At 23.5% G+C, this 14036-nt stretch overlaps 1 protein-coding gene across 2 annotated transcripts in view; it reads left to right on the top strand.

Annotated features, from left to right (window-relative positions):
- The window catches only part of LOC117176299 (band 3 anion transport protein), a 177653-nt gene that overhangs the window by 86933 nt on the left and 76684 nt on the right, over positions 1–14036 (top strand). For both annotated transcript variants that reach the window (XM_033366496.1, XM_033366497.1), the window contains 2 exons: positions 5344–5733; positions 10044–10082. In XM_033366496.1, coding sequence (XP_033222387.1) covers positions 5344–5733; positions 10044–10082 — 429 coding nt within the window. The remainder of the gene's footprint in view (positions 1–5343; positions 5734–10043; positions 10083–14036) is intronic.

The following is a 14036-nucleotide window of genomic DNA, read 5'->3' as shown; positions in this document are numbered from 1 at the left end:
TTCTTCGGCTAGAAAGTTAAACCTCTTATTTGAAAACTCATCTTTTACGGTTCATCTATTTGGTTAAAATTTTATCTTTTTGGTTGAAAATCCAACTACTTGATTGGAGATTCATCTTTTTGGATGAAAATTAACTTAGTTGGTGCAAGTTATCGTTTTCGGTCGAAAATTAAACTTTTTAATTGAAAATTCGTCTTTTCAGTTAAAATATTCACCTTTGTAAGTGGAGCACTCAACTATTTGTTTAGAAATTCAAACTATTTGTTAAAAATTCTTCTTCTTAGGTTGAAAATTCAACTACTTGATTGAAAATTTATAAATTTTGTTGAAGATTTGTGTTTTTGAGTAAAAAATTAATCGCTTTTGATAAAAATTAATTTTCTGTTGTTGAAAATTACCTTAGTTTGTTACAGTCATCTTTTCTGTTAGAAAATTCCAATCTTTTATTGAAAATTCTTCTTCTTTTGTTTAAATATTTATCTTGATTCGTGAAAAATACAACTGTATTTTTTTTGGAAATTTAACTACTTTGTTGTAGATTCATGTTTTTATTAAAGATTCATCTGTTTAGGTAGAAAATTAATCCTCTCGTTTAAAAAATTCATCTTTTTTGGTTCATCTATTCGGTTAAAATTGTATCTTTCTTTTTGTTGAAAAAAAGACTCGAAAAATTAATATATACGTGTTTTTTCTTACTTGCCCAAAATGGGTTTTAGGGGTTTAAAACCATCCCTTAACTCCATTTTATTACGTTTCTGCAAAATAAAGTAAGTTTCGCGTGCAAAATAGAGCAGAAAAATTTCCTCACGAAGAAGGTTTAAAAATCTAAATTTCTCAATTTACATTAGTCAAACAATTTTATGGGGGTAAACTACCCCAAAAAACTCACCAAACAGGTGTAAATTGAAGTTGAAAACCCGAGAAAAAAACATGCTTCACACGAGATAATAAAATACGGTTCCTGGTTTTTGTATTTCCACGAGAAATTAATTTATAGTGGGTAACTACCCTTAAGTGGATTTGATTATGTTTCTATACATATATTAGGGACATTATATTTTACATATAAATTTATTACATTACATTTTAAATTTTAAATTCTAAATTTTAAATTACATTTTTAATTAATGCAGGAAGTTGAATTGATTAGGCTGTTGTTTTCCTTATCCTTTTCTCGTATAATCGTAACATCTTTTGGGGTAGTTTACCCTCATAAAATTGTTTGAATAATGAATCTTGAAAAATTTGGATATTTAAACCTTCTTCGCGAGGAAATTTTTTTGCTCTGTTTTTCACGCGAAACTAACTTTATTTTGCAGAAATATAATACAATGCAGTTAAGGGTGGATACCCCTTATAAATTAATTTATCATGAGGTTGCAAAAAAAAACGTGAAATTAATTGTATTATTGCGTGCAATATATATTTTTTCCAGATTTTTGGTGTTGAAATCATGCTCGTTTGTAAATTTTTTTTATAATTAAAACAGGATGACCGGAAAACCGGGAAATGACCGGGAATTTTTTGAGTCTGTGAAAGACCGGGAAATGTCATTGGATTTTTTTTTTTACTGGAAATTCTACAAATTTGTAGAAGAAAAATCTGTCCACGTTCGATTTCAACAATTTTTAAATAATTAGTTGAATTGATATGCTTTTCAATTATGCTATTATTTGGCTTAGAATGCATAATTCAAAATTTTTTTCCTTTAAAAATTTTCCATTTCAAATTTGCATTTCTAAGCTTACATTTTTAATTTAAAGAATTTTTTAATTCTTTCTTAAAGACTTGAACAAATAAAAAATAAAAGCCTTTAATGTTGGAAATTTTTGATAAAAAACAATTTTATTTAATAAATAAATTATTTTTAATTGATCTGTAGTTTTAGTAATAAATAGTGAAAAAAAATAATTTGACGAAACGATTTTAAATCAGTTCAAATTTTAAGAATTTTCTGATTTTAACGGTAAAACTTAAACCGTTTCAATTTGAAAGTCTAAGTCATTAAAAAAATGTGAAGGTGTGACTGAAAGTTTATAAACTATTTTCAACTTAAAAATATCTTCATAATAATATATTCTTAATTAAAGGATTTTATTAAATTTAAAATATTGTTTTAGTCTAAAATATTGAATTTTTAACCCATTCAATTTGAAATTTTTAATTAAAAAAAGATCAATTATTGAATAATTAGCAATATTTGAATTTTCCTTTAAGACAAGTAAATTGAAACCAAATATTTAAAAGTAAAGAATCTTTAACTGAATTGTTTGACATTGAAAGCCTGGAAATGTTAAAATTTCGAAGGGCCTTTAAACTTTGAACGTTACAATTTTTATTTTTGTACTTGAAAAGTGCTTAATTTGTAAGTGAAACTTTTAAATTTTGATGTATAATTTACAAATTAACATTTGTAAAAAAAATTTGAGTAATTTTAAGAGACATTTAGGAGTTTTAAAAAGATTTAAAAAGATTTTTCAGGTTCCTTGGAAGAATTAAAATAATTTTTTATTTCAAAAAATTAAAATAATTTTTTATTTCGAAAAATATATTTTCAGTAATTATTTTTAAAATTTGAAAACATTTTAAAAATTGTCAAAAAAGATTCTGAAAGATTTCAAGCTAATTTTGTTAATTTTTCAGAACAAATAAAAAATGCAAAATTTCTAAAAATAGTTTAGAAGATTTTCAAGAACAAACTGTTTCAATTTGGTATGATTTCAAAATAAAAACGAATAAATCGTGTAAATTCAAGAAATATTTCGTATAATTTAAAATAATTTCGTAAGTTTCAAAAAGAATAAACAAATACTTTAAAAATTGCTGGGGAAATGTAGAAGATTATGAGATAATTTTTTTAAATTTAGAACGATATTTAAAAATGTTGAAAATAAAATTTTTGTCAGTTAAAAATATTTTCAGGAATTTAGAACGTTTTAAATATATTTTAAATATATTAAATATTTAAAAGTATCATGCAAATTTTAGAAAGTTTTCTTAAAGTCTTCTAGAATCTTTTTTGAAAATTTTGTTTAAATCTTTGAAAAACTTGTTAAATATTCTCTTAAAATAATTTATCAAAATGAAAAGTCACTTTTAATTTTCCTAGGAATCTTAGGAAAATATATTATATAACTATATTTTAAACATTTTTCCATATTAAGTAATAAACAACAAACAAAAAATGAAAAGATTCAAAGTGGAACTCTTGAATTTCAAACTTTTAAAATTGAAGTTTAAAAGTTTTCAATTAAAAAATTGTCTGTTCAAATGTTGAATAACTTACACGTATAAACTGCAAGATACTTACATTTTTAAATTGAACAGTTTTAAGCGAAATGAAAGTAAATTGCAATATTTAGAATTTTTATAAATTACAGAGTTAAAAGATTCAGATTAAGTTCCAAAAATATAAATCCACGGTAAAATTTTCAATAGTCTGCATTAAAGAATTAAGCAATGAACTTTAAAAAATTTCAAAATTATATTATTTTAAGTAATTTTAAGCTAGACACATTAAAAATTGAAAAATAATTTTTTTAACTTAACAGTTCTTGATTTATAAGTTAAATTATTTTTATTTTAAATAATCTATGCAACCTGCAAAAGTTTTAAAATTTTATTTCGAATTCTTGAAAAATTTGGAACTGGTTTTAAATTTTTCCAAATTCAAAAACATTTTTTAATTTTTTGTCAGAACTTTTGAATATATTTCAAAATGCATTTAATTTTTTCTATAACTTTTAGGAAATCCTGCAAATTAAAACAAATTGAATTTGAATTCATAAATAACAATAGAACATTTATTATTTGTAGAAATATTAGAGTAATTTTAAGAGATATTTAGAAGTTTTAAAAAGATTCGAATTAAATTGAGAACTTGAAATAATTTGAAATATTTACAGCCAAATTTAAAATAAAATTCAGGTCTTTGCAGATTTCAAACAAAAAATGCAGAATTTTTGCAAGAATTGTGAAAAACTAGAAAAGAATAAAAATTTTCTTACGGTTCTTAGGAAAATTGAAAATGATTTTTCACTTTGAAAAATGATTGTAACGGAAAGTTTAAGAAGATTGTAAGAGATTTAAAAAATGATCAAAGAAGAACATGGAAGATTTTAAGCATTTTATTTAATTTTCTGGTTTTTCAAAAATTCTAAAGAAATTTCGATTAATTTAAAAATATATTTAGAAGTTCTGAAAAAAATGTTAACACACTTCGTTTAAATTACTTGCAACAATTTCAAGTTTTACATTAAGTTTGAATCTTTTCAAAACTTCTACATATCTCTTAAAATTACTCAAATTTCGCCTACAAATAATAAATATTAAATTGTTATTTATGCATCCAAATTGTAAAGAAATGTTCTAAAATTTGCAGGATTTTCTGAAAATTGTAGAAAAAATTCAATGAACTTTGGCAGATATTTAGAAGTTCTGAAAAAATTTCCAAAATAATTTTAAATGTAGAACCAATTTAGAACTTCTAGACCCCTTAAAATTTCGAAATAAAATTTTTGAAGCTTTCCAAGGATGTTTAAACTATTTAAAACGAAAATAATTGAATTTTGAATTTAAGAAGTGTTCAGTTAAAATTTGTTCAATTTTTCAACATTTTATGTTTCTAACTTAAAATTCCTTAAAATTATATAAATTTGAAAATTTTCAAGTTCATTGGTTGATTTTTTAATTTAGAGCATTGAAAATGATAACGTGGATTTATATTTTTTTATATTGAAAAATGTTAGTACCTTCAATTTTATACGCGTAAATTATTGAGCATTTGAATACAAAATTTGTAAATTAAAAACTTTTAAATTTCAATTTTAAAAGTTCAAAATTTAAAAGTTGCACTTTAAGTGCTTTCATTTGCATCACAGTTTTTGTTACCTCAAGTGGAAAATTGTGTATCCTTTTCGGTCGAAAATTAAACTTTTCTATTGAAAATTCGTCTTTTTAGTTTAAATATTCATCTTTGTGAGTAGAACATTCAACTATTTGTTAAAAAATTCAAACTATTTCTTAAAAATCCTTCTTTTTAGATTAAAAATTGATCTTTCGAGATAGATGGAAACTATCTCATTATAGCGCGCTCCGCTTTTGTTTGTTTACGCTTGAGTGACAACCGCAGACCCCGCTCACCCCGCGCAGCTCCTGTTACACCTACCTTCGGCGCGGCGTTAATTCTCGGAAGGGCTATAGAAGCGAGGGCTATTGAAGGGAGGGCTATTGAAGGGTTTTACTGTACTTCAACCCAAAATCTAAAAAATATATATTAACGACATTAATTTGATGTGCCCTCTTTCGAAATCATTTTGTACCGTGAATCCTAAAATGCTTCAGTGAAGGTTCTACCACCGACGCAAGTCCGGAAGAGGAGTCCCCAAGCAACGAACCACATGGAGCGAATAACGTGCAGGAATCGGACGTCCCACCGGATAACAGCCGGAGAGTTGCGCTTCTCGAGGATGAGGTGGATGTTGATGAGTTGGAGGTTGACGAGGAGGAGGATGAGGACGTGACTGAGAGAATCGACGACCAGGTGGAGAATGTCCTCAGTAGTGAGAGCGAAGCACCTGCCTCGGAAAGAGCAGCTTCCGGTTTCAGCGAGAGCTCTCCAGCCGGAAGTCCAAGAGTTCAGTTCGAAAATATCAAAGAGGAAGGAACTGCTCAATCCAATCCCGACGAACCAACCGAGGAGGAACGAAAAGGCCGCCGACATCGCGATCACAAGTAATTATTTTTTATTTAAAATTCAGTATTAAAATACAGGGATCACAGTCTGTTTCCTATTCCCCTTTTTCTCATTTTTTTCGTTTTTGTTTTCAAGCTGCGATTTATTTTTCAAGAATTTTTAATATAAATGTATTTTTATGTAACAAATCATAAAATTATTAATTAATTAATAACATTGAATTTAATAACACGGTAAAAGTAGTTTACTGATAGTTTCAAATAATCTTTGTGTTTTTTTTAGTGATTTTTCCGACATTTTTCATTTTATAAGTGACAAAAAAAAACTGAAAAAACTGATTTTAGATCATATATCCGGAGTGTTGAAATTTTGAACAAAAATGGTAAAGTGCGTTTGTTTTGATTGTAAATCAAGATAAAAAGGTAATTGGGTGCAGGACAAAGTTAATAAAATTTAATTTTTCAAAGCACCAAATAATCAAGATATTCTTAAAGAATTGCGATTAGGCTTGAAAATTCGAATTTTTATTTCAAAAATATTTTTTTTTGAAAATTTATATTTTTGGTTGAAAGTTTAGCTGTTTTTTTTAGAAGATTCGTATTTTAGAGTTAAAGCTTCAAAAATGTTGTAAACATTTCTAACTATTTAGTTGAAAATTTAATTTTTTTCATCTCATTTGGTTAAACATTCTACTATTTTGTTGACATTTTTGTTTTTTGGTTGAAAATGTAATAGTTTTGTTATATTCATCTTTTTTGGTGAAAAATTCTACTACTTGCTTAAAAATTTAACTTCTTTGTAGAAAACTTTTACTTTGTAAAAAAAATTATTTTGCTAAAAGTTCGTTTCTTTTTTGTTTGAGAATTAATTTTTAACTGGAAATTCAACTATTTCATTTTTTTAGGGATTAATTAAGCTTCTCGGTGAAAAAAAAGTAAAGTTTTTTATTAAAAATTTAACTATTTTTCTGAATTTTTTTATCTGATAAATTAATTGTCTTCACTGAAAATGTAACTATTCCATTTTTGCTTAAAAATTGAAAATTGATCTATTCTCGTTGGAAATTCGTCTTTTTTTGAAATTTAAATTTCTTGTTTGTTTGAAATTTTGTTTTTTTTTTTGAAGAAATATTGTCTTTTTGGATTTAAAAATCAACAATTTTTTAGAAAATTAAATTATTTGATTGAAAATGAAATTTTTTCAATTGAAAATTCATATTTAAAAAAAATTCAACTAATTTGGAATAAAATTAAACTATTTATTTCAAAATGTAATTATTTTGTTGGAAATTCGTCTGATTTTTTGGGTTAAATATTATTGTTTTTATAGAATGGTGTAACATTTTTGCCTTTTAAATACTAATACGTGGTTAAATTACAACTTCCAACCTTTCTGAAAAATCATTTTAAATTTCGCATTTTTAAACAATAAACGTAATTAAGATTCCCAATTTTCAACAATTTTAGGTTACATTTGCGTTTTATGTCGAAAATTTGTATTTTCAAACAAAAATCATTATAAATTGAGCAAGAATTATCATCTTTTAATTTTTAATTGTAAAAATTTACATTTCAAAGAAGCGTCACAATTTTACAACCGTTTTAGGTTATGTTTGGTGTTTTTTTTTTAACCTTAAATCGGTTTTTTTAGTAAAAAATCATTAGGTTACAAAGGAGATTAAAAATGTTGGCACAATTGTAGCTTAAGCGATCGGTTTTCACCGAAAATCTCGATATTTCCAAGAGGATTTACAATTGTGCAACAATTTAAGGTTATGTTAACGGTTTCCCCCAAAATGGTTATTTTGAATAAAAGTATTAAATTTCAAAGAAGATTTTGAATTTGAAGAATTTTTTTTCTAAATCATAGTTCTAAATCATTGTTATTTACAATAAAAGTAATTTGACTTCAAAAAATAAACTTTACAATTTCGAGTAACTTTGGGTTATGCTAGTTTTTTTTCTTCAAAAATTAGTATTTTTTAAACAAAACTCAATATAATTTGAACAAGATTTATCATCTTTTAATTTTTTATTGTAAAAATTTACATTTCAAATAAGCGTCCGAATTTTAGAGCAGTTTTAGGTTATGTTAAATTTCAAAGAAGATTTAAAATTTTTTAAGAATTTTGTCAAGTTTCACGAAAATGAAAAACATTTTTTCAGGTTCCTTGGAAGAATTAAAATAATTTTTTATTTCAAAAAATTAAAATAATTTTTTATTTCGAAAAATATATTTTCAGTAATTATTTTTAAAATTTGAAAACATTTTAAAAATTGTCAAAAAAGATTCTGAAAGATTTCAAGCCAATTTTGTTAATTTTTCAGAACAAATAAAAAATGCAAAATTTCTAAAAATAGTTTAGAAGATTTTCAAGAACAAAATGTTTCAATTTGGTATGATTTCAAAATAAAAACGAATAAATCGTGTAAATTCAAGAAATATTCTGTATAATTTAAAATAATTTCGTAAGTTTTCAAGAGAATAAACAAATATTTTGAAGATTGCTGGGGAAATTAAGAAGATTATAAGATAATTTTTTTAAATTTAGAACGATATTTAAAAATGTTGAAAATAAAATTTTTGTCAGTTAAAAATATTTTCAGGAATTTAGAACGTTTTAAATATATTACAAATATTTGAAAACTCGAAAACATTTTCGAAAATTGATCAAATATTTCTTGATTCCTTCCGAACTTTTAAAAGTTCTAAACACCTTTTAAAAGGACTCGAATTTTTCATAATATTTTGTAAAATCCTGTGTAATAAAAAAATTTCTTTAAAATTTTCTGAAGAATCTTTTGAAAACTATATTTTTACATAAATTTAAAAACAAGGTGATAATACTTATTTTCTTGTTCTTAATTTTCAGAATTTAATTTCAACATGGATTTATTATAGCACTTCGAAAAATAATAATTAATAATAAAAATAATATAAAAATAAAATAAAAATATTTAAAAAAATAATAATTCGAATAATAATTAGAGCTCACAAATTAATAATCAATTAACTATGTTCAGCAGTTATAAATTTCAAGAATTGAAATATTTGTGGGAATTTGATAATTTGTTTATTATACAAGTCGGTCTTGAAGTCGGTAAATTTTAGTTTCAGATATTTTTAAATTCGGAATTTTATTTGTTGTCAATTAAAAATCTTGTCGTTATTTGAAATTTGGAAAATTTTATAATTTGATAATAATATATATTTCCGGCATTTTTTCTTTCATTTGTCTATTCTTTATTCAGTTTTTTATAAGTTCTGCATATCCGTGTAATTTTGTTGTGCTTACATGGTAAAAATCATAGTAAAGTGCATCGTGGGTGTTTAATACCCCAGCGTATTTAATAATGTATTTTTTAACCCCTATTGAATATTTTATCACAATAAAATTATCCGATATATTCTAAGGTATCTTTTATAAGTTAGAGCTGATTTTATAGCCATTTATTTATTTTAAGTTTATTAAAAAAATTATTGAAAAAATGAAGTGAAAAATCGGTTTTTTTACTTGAAAATTCATAACTCACGCAATTTTAATTATTTTAATCGGAAAATTTATTACCATACTCTTGAAATAGTCTACTCTCATACAAAAAAATATTGCAACATGGGTGCTTTTCAAAAAAAAAATTCTTTGCACAATGGAAAAGTCAATTTTATGATAAAATGATGAATCAGATTTTTTGCTTTTAAATCAATTTATTATTATAAAAATTGAGGAACTTTAACATGTAATACTATAAAAATACAAAAAATTGTAGAAAGAGACATATATAACTGTATTTTAACAATTTAATTCCAAAATTATTTTTTCACTCACTAAGTGCACACTGGGTATTAAATACCCCACGGATTTTTATCCTTCACTTTCAGCAGCTGCTGCTGCTAAACGACTTTACTTACAGTTAGTGTCTCCAACTAAAGCTAGATGGCGACTCTTACTCCATTTTTTCGAATTAACTATGATTTATAAGAGTTTTAAAATTGCTTGGGGTATCCTATACCCACAAAGCATTATATTATAATATTAATATTATGAAGTTAACTTCTCACTTTTCATCAATTATAGTAAATATTATCCTTGGTTTTGTTTTCTATTTTTTCATAAATACTATGAGGTACAAAACTTTTGTATCAACATTTATTTTACATTTTAATTTAAAAACTGCACGAGACAAAACTAATAAGGAATACAATTTCCCTTTGTTTCCTTTATATAATTAAACTGCTGAACCGCTGTGATCCCTAGAGATAGTAAAATTTATATTCTTTTTTTTTAACTACTCTTGAATATTTAAAAATTTTGCAACTTTAAAAATAAAATTCTGATTGTTCTTGCTAGTCTGGCGGTTTATAATGCCTACTACAGTTTTCTACACAGGTATGAAGTATGAAATATTCAGTAAAATTGATTTAGTTTTCCCATCTAAACTTTCATTTCATCCACATAAATCATTTTCGTAATAAATGGCATTCAGCATGAAGTTGTTTTAAAACTTGGCAACACGCTAGATCGTTATTTGGCTTTTTTTAGTCATTCTAAAAGTAAATTTATCGATAAAAGGTTTCTGAATTGAAAAAAAAACTATAGTCCAGGTCTGGAAATTTCGAATGATTTGTCTGAAAAATCTGAGATAGTCAAGGCATTTCGAAATGATTCTGCGGCAAGTTTCTCATTAGTTTCTCTATATTAATTTCGTTACCATTTTTCTTGAACTAGCAAATTAATTTTTATCTAGAAATCGATAATCCTTGACCCAGAGGTTCCTAGAACGATTGTCACGTTGCAGCATGGCATGACAAAAGTTCAGATTTCATACAACTTCCGCTATTTCCCCCTTTTCGCTTCTTTCAAAGAATTTTTCATCCCTTCTCTGTTTTCAAGAAACTTCCGCCTTTTCTGGCTTTTTTCGCTTGAATGCGAACTAATTTATTAGAACCGAACAAGAAAATCTAACTATTTTTGATTAAAAGTTCATTCTTTTTAATTGAAAAGTTTACTATTTTATTTTTGGTTCAGAATTTGTTACAGATTAAACTATTTTTCTGAAAATTCAATTTTTCAGAGAAAATTCATATTTTTTAGGTGAAAAATTAAACTTTTGCAGTTTTGGTTAAAAATTTATCTTCCTTATTTGAAAATTTAACGATTTGGTTGAAAATTCCTCTTTTTTTAGAAAATTAATCTTACTCTATAAAATTTCATCTTTTTGGGTTGAGAATTCAACTGTTTTATTGAAAATTTACTTATTTTGTTAAAAAATCATCTTTTTCGTTGAAACTCATCATTTTAATTTAAAATTTATTTGTTTAATTGTGAATTAAATTATTTTGGTTGAAAATTTAATTATTTTTTAAAAATTCAACAATTTTGTTAAAAATTAATCTTTTTCAGTTGAAAAATCATCTCTTCGGTTGAAAATGCATTTATTTTGTTGAAAAGTTAATTATTTTCATAGACAATTCTTCTTTTTTTTAGGTGAAAAATTAACTTTTCCAGTTTTGGCTAAAAATTGATCTTCCTTACTTGAAAATTGAACTATTTGGTTGAAAATTTGTCTTTTTCGTAGAAAATTAATCTTACTCTATGAAATTTCATCTTTTTGGGTTGAAAATTCAACTGTTTTATTAAAAATTTACTCTTTTTGTTGAAAATTTAATTATGTTGTAGAAAATTAAACTATTTTATTAAAAGTTAATCTTTTTTGGTTGAAAATTCATCTCTTTAATTTAAAATTTATTTACTTAGTTGTGAATTCAATTATTTTGTTGAAAATTTAATTATTTTGCTGAGAATTCAACTATTTTGTTGAAGATTTAATTATTTTGTAAAAAATCCAAATATTATGTATTAAAAATTTATCTTTTTTTATTGAAAACTAATCTCTTTCGTTGAAAATTTATTCATTTTGTTGAAAAGTTAATTATTTTCAGAGAAAATTCTTTTTTTTTAGGTGAAAAATTAACTTTTCCAGTTTTGGTTAAAAATTTATCTTCCTTGCTTGAAAATTTAACTATTTGGTTGAAAATTCGTCTTTTTTTAGAAAATTAATCTTACTCTATGAAATTTCATCTTTTTAGGTTGAAAATTCAACTGTTTTATTAAAAATTTACTTTTTTTGTTGAAAATTTAATTATGTTGTAGAAAATTAAATTATTTTATTAAAAATTAATCTTTTTTGGTTGAAAATTCGTCTCTTTAATTTAAAATTTATTTACTTAGTTGTGAATTCAATTATTTTGTTGAAAATTTAATTATTTTGCTGAGAATTCAACTATTTTGTTGAAGATTTAATTATTTTGTAAAAAATCCAAATATTATGTATTAAAAATTTATCTTTTTTTATTGAAAACTAATCTCTTTCGTTGAAAATTCATTCATTTTGTTGAAAAGTTAATTATGTTCAGAGAAAATTCTTTTTTTTTTAGGTGAAAAATTAACTTTTCCAGTTTTGGTTAAAAATTTATCTTCCTTGCTTGAAAATTTAACTATTTGGTTGAAAATTCGTCTTTTTTTAAAAAATTAATCTTACTCTATGAAATTTCGTCTTTTTGGGTTGAAAATTCAACTTTTTTATTGAAAATTTGCTTTTTTTGTTGAAAATTTAATTATGTTCTAGAAAATTAAACTATTTTGTTAAAAATTCATCTTTTTTTTGGTTGTACATTCATCTCTTTAATTTAAAATTTATTTATTTAGGTGTGAACTCAATTATTTTGTTGAAAATTTAATTCTTTTGTGAAAAATTCAACTATTTTGTTTAAAACTTATCTTTTTTGGTTGAAAAATCATCTCTTCAGTTGAAAATTTATGTATTTAGTGGAAAATTTAATTATTTACTTGAAAATCCAACTATTTTGTTAACAAGTTATCTTTTTTTGGTTGAAAATTTAATTATTTTGTTGAAAATTCAACTATTTTGTTATATTAGAACTATTTTATTAAAAATTCATCATTCATTTTTGGTCGAAAATGTATCTCTTTATTTGAAAACTTATTTAGTTGAAAATTTAAGTAGTTTCTTGAAAACCCAACTATTTTGTTAAAAGTCATCTTTTTGGGTTGAAAATTCGTCTCTTTGGTAGAAAATATATTTATTCAGTTGAAAATGTAATTATTTTGCTGAGAATTCAACTATTTTGTTGAAGATTTAATTATTTTGTAAAAAATCCAAATATTATGTATTAAAAATTTATCTTTTTTTATTTATTTGGAACTTTAATTATTTTCTTAAAAACTATTTTGTTTAAAAGTCATCTTTTTTGGTTGAAAAATCATCTCCTTAGTTAAAAATTTAATTTTTTTGGTGAAAAGTCAACCATTTTATTGAAAATTTAATTATTTTGTTGATAATACAACTATTTTCTTCAAAAGTCATCTTTTTTGGATGAAAATCATCTTTTTAGTTAAAAACTTAATTATTTTCTATTATTTTTATTTTATACCTTTTCTGTTATTTTCTATTATAATTATCATCTCTTCTTTTTTAAATTAAGTTAATTCAAAATTTAATTATTTTCTTGAAAATCCAACTATTTTGTTAAAAAGTCATCTTTTTAGGTTTAAAAATGGACTCTTTAGTTGAAAATAGATTCATTTAGTTAAAAATTTAATTATTTAGTTGGAATTTTAATTATTTGCTTAAAAACTATTTTACTCAAAAGTTATTTTTTTGGGTTGACAATTCCTCTCTTTAGTTGAAAATTTAATTATTTTGTTGATATTTGAAATATTTTATTAAAAATTCATCATTAATTTTTGGTCGAAAATTGATCTGTTTATTTGAAAATTTATTTAGTTGAAAGTTTAATTAGTTTGTTGAAAATCCAACTATTTTGTTAAAAAGTCATCTTTTTGGGTTGAAAATTCATCTATTTAGTTGAAAAATTAATTATTTTGTTAAAGTCATCTTTTTTGGTTGGAAATTCATTTCTTAAGTTCAAATTTTAATTAATTTATTGAAAATTTAATGAATTTGTTAAAAATTAAAATATTTGTTTGAAAACGGTAATTATTTTGATTAACATCAAACTATTTTGTTAAAAGGCGATCTTTTTTGTTTCAAAATTCAGTCCTTTAGTTGAAAAATTAATTATTTGTTGAAAACTTAGCTATTTTGTTGAAAAGACTGGAAGCTATTTTCCATGATCTGAAGATATGTTCTAAGAATTATTAAGGCGCAGAAAAATTCAGCAGTATTTCTAGCATGAATGAATCTTGAACTATTTTGTGGAAAATACAACCCCTTTTGGTTAAAATTTAATATTTTTTGTTCAAAAATTCAAGCATTTTGTTGAAAATTCAACTATTTTGTTGAAAGTTCTTAAAAATTTT

Source organism: Belonocnema kinseyi, chromosome 7 (genome assembly GCF_010883055.1).
Source record: "Belonocnema kinseyi isolate 2016_QV_RU_SX_M_011 chromosome 7, B_treatae_v1, whole genome shotgun sequence".
Lineage (NCBI taxonomy): Eukaryota > Metazoa > Arthropoda > Insecta > Hymenoptera > Cynipidae > Belonocnema > Belonocnema kinseyi.
Note: the sequence above shows the minus strand (reverse complement) of the source record. Positions and strands in the feature narration are given on the sequence as shown.